The sequence below is a fragment of the Punica granatum genome, chromosome 3, assembly GCF_007655135.1.
Source record: "Punica granatum isolate Tunisia-2019 chromosome 3, ASM765513v2, whole genome shotgun sequence".
NCBI lineage: Eukaryota > Viridiplantae > Streptophyta > Magnoliopsida > Myrtales > Lythraceae > Punica > Punica granatum.
The window spans coordinates 35,377,825-35,389,668 of record NC_045129.1 but is presented as its reverse complement, the minus strand read 5'-3'; the positions used below and the strand labels follow the sequence as shown (position 1 = coordinate 35,389,668).

At 39.1% G+C, this 11,844-nt stretch overlaps 3 protein-coding genes across 4 annotated transcripts; 2 read left to right on the top strand and 1 right to left on the bottom strand.

Moving 5' to 3' along the window:
* Window positions 1–704: 704 nt before the first annotated feature.
* Window positions 705–2,300, top strand: LOC116200996 (stemmadenine O-acetyltransferase-like). Its single transcript, XM_031532044.1, has one exon. It carries the CDS (start codon window positions 770–772, stop codon window positions 2,054–2,056), a length of 1,287 nt encoding a protein of 428 aa, XP_031387904.1. The 5' UTR covers window positions 705–769; the 3' UTR covers window positions 2,057–2,300.
* Window positions 2,301–2,354: 54 nt separating this feature from the next.
* On the bottom strand, window positions 2,355–4,513 carry LOC116200997 (50S ribosomal protein L18). Of its 2 annotated transcripts, none has more exons than XM_031532046.1 (3): window positions 4,388–4,513; window positions 3,282–3,467; window positions 2,355–2,957 (listed from the first exon to the last, which is right to left on the bottom strand). In XM_031532046.1, the coding sequence occupies exons 2-3, from the start codon at window positions 3,390–3,392 to the stop codon at window positions 2,505–2,507; spliced, it is 564 nt and encodes a 187-aa protein (XP_031387906.1). In that variant the 5' UTR covers window positions 3,393–3,467; window positions 4,388–4,513; the 3' UTR covers window positions 2,355–2,504. The 2 variants fall into 2 exon arrangements, with proteins under 2 accessions (XP_031387906.1, XP_031387905.1); XM_031532045.1 differs by having other exon boundaries at window positions 4,289–4,467.
* Window positions 4,514–7,055: 2,542 nt separating this feature from the next.
* Window positions 7,056–9,199, top strand: LOC116199045 (stemmadenine O-acetyltransferase-like). Its single transcript, XM_031529335.1, has 2 exons — window positions 7,056–8,246; window positions 8,649–9,199. The coding sequence occupies exons 1-2, from the start codon at window positions 7,297–7,299 to the stop codon at window positions 9,046–9,048; spliced, it is 1,350 nt and encodes a 449-aa protein (XP_031385195.1). The 5' UTR covers window positions 7,056–7,296; the 3' UTR covers window positions 9,049–9,199.
* Window positions 9,200–11,844: the final 2,645 nt, after the last annotated feature.

Genomic DNA, 11,844 nt, shown 5'->3' with positions numbered 1-11,844 from the left:
AAGTCTCTTTAATAACTTAAGATTTGATAATGATAACCCGACGATCATATCTTAATTGGGATGCACATATCCTATTAGTTGGTGTATTGGATGATTGTGATCAAACCGTGGGTGTGTTTACTGAACTCTGAATGTTCTCCTTACATATGTTGAAGTAAAGGGAGTAGAGTTGATAAATGGGTATTCGATGCAATAGTGACAAACTGACAATCACATCTGAATCGGAATCAAGATCGAGGAATTTTGACATGGATGTCACATAGATTTCAAATCTTCGTAACTATCTTTTTTGGGAAAAAAAAATTAAAAAGAAAATAGTTCTTGAATAGAAATAGATTATAACTTTTTTTATCATTTTTGAGTGTGTCACGTAGATTTGAAATCTATGTGGTAGTCGTGTAAAAATTTACCTTCAAGATCGGTTTTGCATTCAGTTTTCATCCCCGGAGGCATGTAATTATTTCACAATTTGGCTCATTACCTATGCCACTTGCTTAGTGCCCTATTGCCGTGTTTTATGTCCATTAACTTTCCTCATAAACTGAAAAGCAAAGATTTTGGAAAGTAATTTCAAGGATTTGACATTAACTAGGCCGCATGCTCAGTTAGGTTTCTTGAAAGTAATTTCACAAGTTGTTGTCAGCTACACCTACATATATTTGTATATATATTTACATGTTATACGGCTATTTCAAGGTAATATATATAAACGTGGCCTTGGAAGTTATACTTGTGAGCTAACTCTCAAGAAGAAAGTGAAGAGAGAGATATGGAGAAGGTCGAAGTAGAACTTGTCTCAAGAGAAACCATCAAGCCGTCTTCTCCAACCCCTCGCCACCTTCTTCACTACCAACTCTCATTCCTCGACCAAATCTCGCCTCCCGTCTACAACCCGTCAGTCCTCTTCTACTCATCAGGTGACACCAAACTCGACCCAGCTGATATATCGACCCGCCTAAAGAGTTCCTTGTCCGAGACCCTGACTCGCTATTACCCACTGGCTGGGCGGCTCAGGGACAACCATGCTGTGGAGTGTAACGATGAGGGCGTCCCGTACTTGGAGACAAGAGTGAGGTGCCGTCTTTCCGATGTGGTCCAGAACGTGGACCCAGTAGAGCTCCGAAAGTTCGTCCCTTTTGCTCTCAACGCTGCCAACGATGTGACACTGGGTGTCCAGTACAACGTGTTCGAGTGTGGTGGGGTTGCCGTAGGTATATGCCTCTCGCACAAAGTGGCGGATGCTCTGTGTGTCTTTGTGTTTATAAAAACTTGGGCTGCTATATGCCGTGGAGAAGCGAACGTGGTGTCACCGGAGTTCGTGTCAGCCACGCTGTTCCCGCCAAAGAACACGCTGAGTTACGATCCCAGCACGGGAATCATGACTGAGGACGTCGCCTGCAAGAGGTTTGTATTCAGATCCCATGTGATAGAGTTGCTCAAAGCGAAATACGGTGCAGGGATTGACTTACAGAACCACCGACCACCGTCTCGTGTCGAGGCACTATCTACATTCATATGGAGCCGATTTGCTGCTTCAACCAAAGTCTTCTCACGACCAGAGAGGTTGTGCTTCCTGCTTCACACGGTGAACCTGAGGACTAAGTTCGACCCCCCACTGCCGGAGCACTCCTTTGGGAACCTATACCGAATGGCATTCACGTTTTTGTCGGCCCCAAACACGGGGGAAGAGTGCAGTGACCTCTTGCCAAGGGTGAGGGAGACAATAGCAGCGATTGATAGGGCATTCATTGAGAGACTTCGAAAGGAGGATGAACACTTGAGCTTCCTCAATGAGGCAAGTGGTATGCACCTCCAGGGGGAGTTATTATCGCTCAACTTCACTAGCTTGTGCAGGTTCCCAATATATGAGGCCGATTTCGGGTGGGGGAAGCCCATGTGGATCGGTTCGCCAGCCCTGACCTTCAAGAATCTGGTCGCCTTCATGGACACAGAATCAGGGGATGGAATAGAAGCATACATTCACTTGACAGAGGAAGACATGGTTAAGTTTGAAAGTGATGAGGAGTTGCAGAAGTACATTTCAGCAACTGCTTAAAGATTCAAAGTGAACAGCGACAACTACATCGCGGTTCAACCAAAAATAAAAACCGACATATGATCGTGTAAATTATAATCTGTTACGATATATATGATCGTGGTCAATAACAATCTATCTATCAAGAAATAGGCAAAGTGATCATCAGATGGAGACAGATCACATGCGCATGGTATTGTAAACTACTGCATGGTATTGTAAACTACTACCAAAATAAAGTTGCAAGTTTTATAAGGATTAAAAAGTGTTCTATCCTCTGATTTATGGATGGAATCATGCAATGACTATACTTCACCAATTAACGAGAAGCGAGACTTTCAGAATATAAACCAACACAAGAAATCTACAACACACTGAAACGATTCCATAGTATATTTCCAAGTACGACTTATATTTTGGCTCCAGCCATCAACACGATAAAGTTATTCCGATAAAAAACATGAGCAATTCAGTCGAGATAAACTTTGACATCTATACCATTATCAATAAGAGACTGAACAACTGCCCTGATCTTCCCTTCAAACTTATCCCGCTCCCTTGGAGTGTAAGTGGCTGTATATACATCAGCCTCCCTTGCCCTCTCAGCTAGGATTTGGCCAACTGCTACACAAGCAGGAATATCAGATCGGGACTTGAGAACGGCTTTAATGTCCTTAGAGTTGGTCCCTGCAACAGCAACCTGCTTACTTGTCACTCTATGAGTGAGTGAGGCTGAGACGAACCGCTTCGAGATGAAAACATCAAGGGTGAATGGCTCCATGTAGGCTATGGTGCGCTGCTTGAAGGAAACATGCTTAGTCGGGTTTTTGGACTTCTTGCCCCTTTGGTAGGTGTAGGGCTTGCTGTTATCATCGTCCAGGAAATCTTCCACCCCAAAGAAGCTTCTCGGCGCTAAGTGGGGCTGCCAAGGAACAAAAATCAAAATGCATTCACCCATACCCTCAGTTCAGAAAGATAATACACAACCAGTGATATGTCTTGGTCAATGAGACAAGCAAGCTTTTTGAATGTTGTTTCCATCTGTAATTCTGAAAAATAACTTATGAGTCCGAATACAACAGAAGATCGCATTTATCAGGAAAATTCACGGATCATTGTACGAGCAAATGCTCCCTAACGGGTGGCTACGGTATTAACGGTAAACAGATCCTTGCACCAAACCTCCGCACTGAACTACAAGCTACAGGCTAATTTAGTGAAAGAGCACACGTTGAGAAGATCTTACCTGTCCGCTATGGAAACTGTTTGCAAGCGCGTATAAGCATGGATGGCTGTTGTTGGCATCACGAACTACAAAACTCCTGTTCAATGCCTTGCCAAGGGTATGCTTCAACATCCTGTTCAACCCCAAAATTCCCAGTTCGACAGGGAAAGAACGGCTATTCCACAACTATAAGTGGCAATTGAAGTCCTGCAAAATATAAATAAGTAGATAAACAGAAGAACAAAAGGTGGTGATACTGAATGAGGTGAAGCTGAAAAATGACATTAAAACAAAACATGATAAATCAAAAGCCGAACAGACATCGACAGTTCATACCCGTCAAATAGAAAACTAATGAAAGCATTACCCTATTATTGCTTTCACCTCTACATAATACACAAATACCAATGTCCAGGAAATACAAATACAATATTCAAGGGAGAATAGGATTAAGCAGATGAGTGTTCTTGGTCTTCAGTTACTTGTTGAGAGTAACCATTCAAATTGCCAGCAGTAGTTTGTCTCGACCAATATGAGCTTTTCAAATAGTCGGCTTCTCAATGCAAATTAACTGATACGTATATAATCCAAAACCAGCATAAGATCTAAAAAGGGTCTCAAATCTCTCATGGAAGAAGGATCATTATGAAGCATATGAGAAGTGTCCTAACTCGTTAACTTAACCCTTTCTATGCGGATTGCAATTATAAATAAGAAAAGATAGTTTTTGGCCAAAAAATAAGAAAAGATTAAGGACTTAATTGCTAATAAATTTTCCCCAGAAAGTAGTCGCCAGAGAAGGTGGGGGGGAAGAAGGAAAAGGATTCTTCTAGCCATTCCCACAAACAGCTAACATGCAATGCAGCGACAGCGATTGCGCCTCAAAGCTCCCGCCATTGTTGGGAGCGAGAACGGGACCTTGAAGCTCCGGTAAGCTTACGACGGTCGGTGAGTAAAGTTAAATGACTTTGACGATAGCAAGTTTCACGGAACATTCAGAGGCAATCACAATTCAGAGCTCCACTCACCGTAACCAATCCACCAACCCCACAACTTTCCCAACGAAAACACGCAGTGCCCGGAAAAGCTTGTGACTGTTTGTTCAAGATATGGGAAGAGAGACTCACTCGCCGTTGATCAGCTCCGGTGGCTGGCCAGGGGAAGACCGCAAGAACGAGAACGAGAGAGAGAGAGAGAGAGAAGGGGGGGGGGGGGGTGGGGGGGTGGGGGAGGGAGGAGATAGCGAAACGCACCGTTCAACCTGTTAACGGGCTGCAAGTAGAAAGAATGAACCGAGCTGGCGGCCCAATTAATATCTCATACGTCAGGTTGGGTTTTTGTTTGGGCTTATGTAACCAACTCGGAAGGCTCTTATCGTAAAACTAATTATGATCCATAATAAATAAAATAAATGTAACAGTTTTTTTCTAAATATTATTATAATAGAAATATATGTATTAGGATATTAGAATAATTTCTATCAAAAAATAATCAATTAGATATATGAATTTATAGTAGAATGATAAAAAAATAGATATATAATTAACGCTTGGAAGTTGAAAATAAGAAATCCGAAAACCACTTTCAATATAATACAGAATGGATTTTTTGTATGTCATAATTGAACATATGTAATATTTATATTATAGTGGCCGTTTAATAATTAATGAAATTATCGTAAAAAATAATTAATTGAACGCATGCGTACGAATCAACAAAACTATTATAGGAAAAATAATTTGATGAAATTATGGTCATACTAAAAGTAAAAAGCTCGAAATTCTATAATATCACGAAACATCATATTCCCAGGAAAAAAAAAGAAGAAAAAGAATTGTAAATGGAGTTTGTATGTTTGATCTTAGTAATATATGTTCCATGAATTCGTGCAGCACCTTAGATAAGAGAATTAGTTATAAGTTTGTCACTAAATATCTCTTAAACTTAGTTTAATATGCTGAAATTATTGTTCGAAATTAGAACTTTATCGGTTAGTGTTCTTAATAAAGTAATTTTATATTGAAAAAGAACTTTATCGGTTAGTGTTCTTAATAAAGTAATTTTATAATGAAAAAAAAACTAAGTGTAGTAATCCCTTATAAAGCACGTGATATAGTACTAGTTATGTTCGAATTTGGGACAAAATCTACTTTTTTAATTTTATTGGGTTTTAAAAAAAATATTCAATAAGGGTACTTGGGAAAACATTGAAATTAATTTCTTCTTTATTTCCCTTACAAAATATTGTTAAAGGTATCTAAATGGATTTCTTAAAAACACAAGATACCAAAGGAATAATCGCCATTTTCCAAAACCAAAGAAGTGAGAGTCGTTTTTATGGGCGATACTAAGGATGCAGCGGTTTAAACACTTATAACAAAAATCTGTCTTATAACCAACGCGGATTAGTTCAAGCGGTTCAATATTTGTTCTGCTTAAGCAAAATCTCAGGTTTAAGTCATTGTGAATGCAGAAAATTCATGATATGAGAGTTTCATCCCTGAGTAGGCTGATCCGGTTTAACTGGATTAGTCAGGATCCGATTGAGTTTCCTAATATCATGGTTCACACTGAAAAAACATCTATGTTATATTTAAGTAAGATTGTATAATATACTAAGGATCATTGTTTATTCAGTGCGTTTTACTCATCTGTATGTTTAATTCAATCGATCTTCTCGATCCATTGGCAAGGAGGAATCAGGATTCCTCAACTACATTAAAATATAATTAAAGAAAGACTGATTGGAATCAATTATTTGGGCTGGTCCTAATCCATGCATGGATATGAATATTGAATATTGTTCGGTACATACAAACATGCACGTACGTGAATATGTGTATATATATAATATAACATCTGCTAGCTAGAACTATTTGTCAAAGTTCTTACAATTTTCTTCAAGTGGATGAACAATTAATTTCTTGAGTTTGTATTTTTTTTTTTGTCTTCCTTCCTCTTGTCATGTAGTTGTTCAGCAAATATTGACATCCTCCTCGTCTCTTTAGTTAAAAACCATTATATACGTGGATTGATTCAAATGATTGAATACTTGTTTTAAGTAAATGTTTTGAATTCAAGTCTTATAAATAAAAAATAGTTTACAATTTAATTTGAAAAATTTACCCCTTAGCAGGTCCATCTAGTTTCAACATAGTTAGCCGGGATCCATTAAAATTTTCCGATTTCCGATATCAGGTGATTCGGGGCACAAAAAAAAAAAGCGATTATCTGCCATCTCTATCTGCACTACACAATTAAAGTTGAGCTGCCTATAAATGTATTAAGTTAAATTTATACTTCTAGAAACCGATCGATCAGATTAGTTAGGGTATTTCGGTTCTAACCCAACCTCAACCACAAGCACCCAAACGGCCAAACTAGTGAAAATTGATCGGTTGGTACCTTTTTTTCGATTATAAGATAGGCCTATAATCTAATACAAGAATAGAAATAATAAATCTAAATAAAGGGACACGGAAGTCCTACTGACGATGATCGAACTCACCGGGAGCGACTTGTGCCATTGCACCAAATGCCTTTCCTCGTCCATTGGTACTTACTCGCCATGAACGTGTGTAGTTCCCAGCTATAAGAGGATGTGCTCATGAAACCCCAAGATTCGAAAACGAGGCAAATTGTAGTCAAGTTGATCGGATAAAGTGCTGCACTGTAAATGCATAAATCTTCGTTGACCCAATCGAGTTCATTACCATTGAGGTCGATCTCATTGCATCAAGATATGAAATTAGAGAAGAAAGATCAATATGTCAACATAGAATCCTTCTATCGACTGAACTTAGGACGTTCTTTCCACTTTGGTCACCAAACATTGAGACTTTTTCTCCACCGGAAATACCAATCCATATCTAACATTTTTCCCATTTATGGACATAAAAGTCAATGACAATGCTGACAGAAATAGAATGTTTGTTCGTTTTTTTCAGTTACAGAATGTTTGTTCTTTATATAAACACATCGAGATCTAATCCTTCCAATCGGAACGGATTTCCTTAATGGTAACAAAAGACAGAAAATGAAGATAGAGATCATATCAAAGGACACAATAGAGCCGAGCTCTCAACCTCCTCCTCACCTCAGGACCTACAAGCTCTCCCTCCTGGACCAGATCTCCCCTCCATATTACGTCCCCGTGGTCCTCTTCTACCCCGCCCCCAATCCCGGACTAATTAATGGAGCTGATGCCGTCGACCACAATACCGTATTCAATAGCCTCCAGAAATCCCTGTCCGAAGCTCTCAGCGTCTACTACCCTTTAGCCGGAAGAATAAGAGGAGATGATCCTAACTCCGTGGACCTTCACGGCGGAGGCGCTCTGTTTGTAAAGGCTCGAGTTCCCGGTGCTCCTCTATCGGGTTTCCTCGCGAATCCTGACTTGGATTTGATCGGGAACCTTCTCCCCCTGGATCCTTATAATGTCGGTGGATCCGATAGCAAGAGTGATCTTGTTGTCACCGCGATTCAAGCCAGTATTTTCGAATGTGGAGGGATCAGTCTCGGCGTCTGTATTTCTCACCGAGTTGCTGATGGGGCCACCCTCTCCACTTTTCTCGACTATTGGGCTGCGAGTTCGATAGGATCGAGTAGGAAACTGGTCTCCCCGAGCCTAGATGCAGCTATTCTCTTCCCACCGAGGGATGAATTCCGTGACCACGCACAGAATGACGTGATCAGGAAGGAGAAGGTCGTCACGAAGAGGTTCGTGTTTGAATCCTCAAGCTTGGCCTCTCTGAGAGAGAGTGCGGCAAAGGGCTCAAGCATTGGGAAGCCTACTCTGGTTGAGGCTGTGACAGCATTAATCTGCAAGTCTGCCATGAAAGCGAGGAAGCACGCTCACGGGACGGAGGGACAGACTTCTTCCTCAACTGTGATAACCCATATCGTGAACTTAAGAGGAAGAAGGATTCCGCCATTACCAGAGCATTCGTTAGGGAACATATGGAGGTTTGCAATAGCAGCAATCAGGTAAAGAAGCTAATCATCCATTCGGGTAATCAGTGGGGACATGATAGTCTGCCGCAACATATCATGAATATGGGATGCTGACGTTTAATCAGTTCCTAACGATAATATTGGTCACGTGATGATATAAACAAAGTCCCCTGGTCTACCTCTAGTGTACTATACTTAGCAGAACTTTGTTTGAGGATCGAATGATATTGGATAGCCTCGAACTAAGTTTGAGAATTGCATGATATTCAAGGACGGTATGATATAAACCAAGTGATCCTCTCGTCTGCTTTTACTTAGCAGAACTTTGTTTGAGTCGTATAATATGATATTCGATCCTCAAACTGTATGGTATTCGAGGATTGTACTTTCTGGCCCTCGGGCCTCAGTTTCTTATGAGATTTGTTCTTTGAACAGAGAGGAAGCAAGCAAGGTGGAGCTATGCGACTTGGTGGGCCACCTGAGGCAATCAATACGGAAGATCGATGCTGACTACGTGAGGAAGCTCGAAGGTGAGGATGGGTTTTACCACGCGTGCGAGTCGTTCAAGGAAATGAGCAAACTCAAGTACGAAGGGGAAGGCGAGGTGGAGTCTTACCGGTTCAGTAGCTGGGTGAGGTTCCCTTTCTACGAGGTGGATTTCGGGTTCGGGAAGCCGGTCTGGGCTTGCAATAGCAAAGTCCCTATACGGAATGTGGTGATCCTTATGGCTACGAGGTCGGGAGATGGAATAGAGACATGGGTGACGCTAGATGAGGATGAGATGCACAAGTTTATGAATGACCCACTGCTCTTGCAATTTACGGCGACTAGTTGAGCATTATTGATAGGAACATAAGAGGGTCACGGCTGGTTTGAAAAGGCTAGCACGTCTCTTGTAAATGATTTGGTACATATAAATGGAACGGAATGAATATGTATAAGTTTGGTATTGGTATTGAGGAAAAAAAAAGATAATTTTTAATTAAGTTGAATGTAAGAAAATTAAAAGAAAATATCATATTTGTATTAAAATTACCACAGCTGGCGTTTTATTAAATTAAAGAAAAAATTATTATGAACTTTTTTTTTTGTTACAAGGGAAGTCTTCGGACCTAATGCGAAGAAATAAAAATCCTAATCATAATAAATTATAAAGGTGCACAGATTGTCCCACTAGATATAAAACATATAACCTCTTGGTTAAGTAGCGAAAGTATACACCATTGCATTATGAGAGACATTCTCTCGCAATTTTAGGGATTGGACATTAAAAGTTACTCCCACTTCCAACAAGTGCATCTTCTAGAATTCGAACTTGTGTTCTTCTCCTAGGAATTAAGGTTGCTTATCACTTCAACCAACATCTTGTTAGTTTTGATTTTTTTTTTCCAGTTTACCATCATAACAAAATTTTCAAATTTCCAAAAATAAGACCAAATAAAAATATAAAATTGAAAAAAATAGATATTCATTTTATTTCATTCCCGTATGCCGACATGCCATAAGCAAACGGAGCATTTTGGGATTGGAATGAGTATCCCATGCGAATGCCTTTTCCTTCAAATTTTCCAATCGAAATAGTTTAAAACAGAGAGGAGCGGTGGCGGCTCAACGTCGGTCACCATCTCCTTAGTGAAGTCGCGGGCAGCCCGAGAGGTCGTCGGCAACCTTGCCTATGTGGTGTTGGCCATTGTCGGCCCTCATCGACGAGGATTTGCTCTCCCCTCTTGAAGATAGAGAGGATGAGGGACAGAGGGGCGGCGGTCGTTTAACGTCAGCCACTAGGTACTGTCCTATTAGTTTGCCGGTAGTCGTAAAGATCACCGATTTTAAAACCCTGAAATTCTAAAAACAGTGGAAAAATGATTAAAAACATAAAAGGCACTAATGATATATTTAAACATATAGAAATAGATAGAAGACTTTAAAAATGCAAGTTCCTTCATAGGTGACTACAAAGAATTTAAAAAGAATACATGCGGAAAGGTATAACCAACTAGTGGGAGGTGAGCTATAAAACTAGAGCGAACTTAGCGTGACAAATTAAAGAGGAAAAATTTAAAAAGAATTTGAGAAATAGATTGGGGTTTATGCGTTTGAGAAAATTATAGTTTTATTCCTATAAATTTGATCTTAAGTCAATTTGGTCCTATAAGGTTCCAAAATGTCGAATCGGTCCTATAAATTTGGTCCGGTAAACACTTTTAGTTTGTTCCATAGTTGGTTGTTACAAAATTGCTGATACGGACTTCACGCCGTTAATTTTGTCCACGTGGCAATATTTTACTGGCTGAAGATTAAAAATTTAAAAGAAAACTTTAGAATGAATAAATAAATAATAAACAAAATTAAGCTTTTTTAAAAAATAAACCTCCAGCCTTGAGGGGCTTGTCGGTCCCTCGCAGGAGCGAGACCCCCCCGGGGGGGTGGTCCAAATCGGAGACTCGGCGAGGTCGCGAGGAGGTAGGGGTGACTGAAAGGGGAGCTCTCACTTGGCGACCACCTATTCTTCTTCTTTTTTTAAAAAAATAAAAAATTTATTGATTTACTTTTAGTTTTTCTTTGAAATTGTTAAATATTTTAAATTTTCAGCCAATAAAAATTGCCATGCAAATTTAACGACGTGAATTTTACATCAGTAGCTCCGTAACGACCGATGATAGAAAGAACCAAAAGTGTTTAACAGACCAAATATATAAGACTGATTTGACATTGTTGAAACTTATATGACCAAAATTGACTGAATACCAAACTTATAGGACCAAAATTGTAAGTTTCTCTTATATATTTTTATAAGCGAATGATCATAAAATTTAAAGTATAATCAATGACATCATAAAGAGTAAGAATTAATCAAAATCTATCGAGATGTATTGAAAGGCTTGGAATTTTAGTAAAATTATTATATATATCTTATATATATCTCGCTGGATCTATAAGCGATTGAATCCATCTCCTATCCAAAACCTCTAGCTGATAGGTCTCTTATAAACATATAGTTTACTCTTGAACTTTTCCATGTGATGCACGTCATCGCCTAATAATCAATAGGTTCCACGTCAGCACCGGTTAACGGTTAGTCACAATGAATCGATGTCTAATGGGGCAAACTTTTAGGACTACAAATGCCAAAATGAACTTATAGGACTTGATTTTAAAAAAAAAATTGGACAAACTTATAGGACCACTTTTATAATTCTTCCGATAAAATTCTCCTAATCATAGATTTTCTCTATTCATAGGACTCGAACATGAGACATTGCTTAAAAAGAGCAAGTGTCAAACCACTTGAACTTATCCATGTTGGTTTTTGCTCATCTTATATCTACTATTACCACCTTATATATATGATATGATTGAAAAGTCAAAAGTACCCCTATGCATAGTTTAAATATGACACAATCAATTATAACTAGGTGATGTGATGTCCGCGCATTGCATGGTAATATTTTATCAATTTTTATGTGTTAGAGAATTAATAATCAATGCATATAAACTTACAATTGATATAGATAGAAAAAAAAAAGATTTAACAAAAACTATGTATTCTATCGAATAGACATAATAACATTACAAATTGTGAGAAGAAAAATTCATGTTGATAAGCAAATATTTACTCTGATCTTGTGAA

What these genes read in the sequence shown, in the direction of transcription:
- LOC116199045 (XM_031529335.1), top strand. Translation starts at nt 7,297, where the DNA reads ATGAAGATAGAGATCATATCAAAGGACACAATAGAGCCGAGCTCTCAA. An exon ending in TTTGCAATAGCAGCAATCAG is followed by an intron (nt 8,247 to 8,648) that starts GTAAAGAAGCTA and finishes TTCTTTGAACAG; the next exon opens with AGAGGAAGCAAGCAAGGTGG.
- LOC116200996 (XM_031532044.1), top strand. Translation starts at nt 770, where the DNA reads ATGGAGAAGGTCGAAGTAGAACTTGTCTCAAGAGAAACCATCAAGCCG.
- LOC116200997 (XM_031532046.1), bottom strand. Translation starts at nt 3,392, where the DNA reads ATGTTGAAGCATACCCTTGGCAAGGCATTGAACAGGAGTTTTGTAGTT. An exon ending in ACAGTTTCCATAGCGGACAG is followed by an intron (nt 2,958 to 3,281) that starts GTAAGATCTTCT and finishes GTTCCTTGGCAG; the next exon opens with CCCCACTTAGCGCCGAGAAG.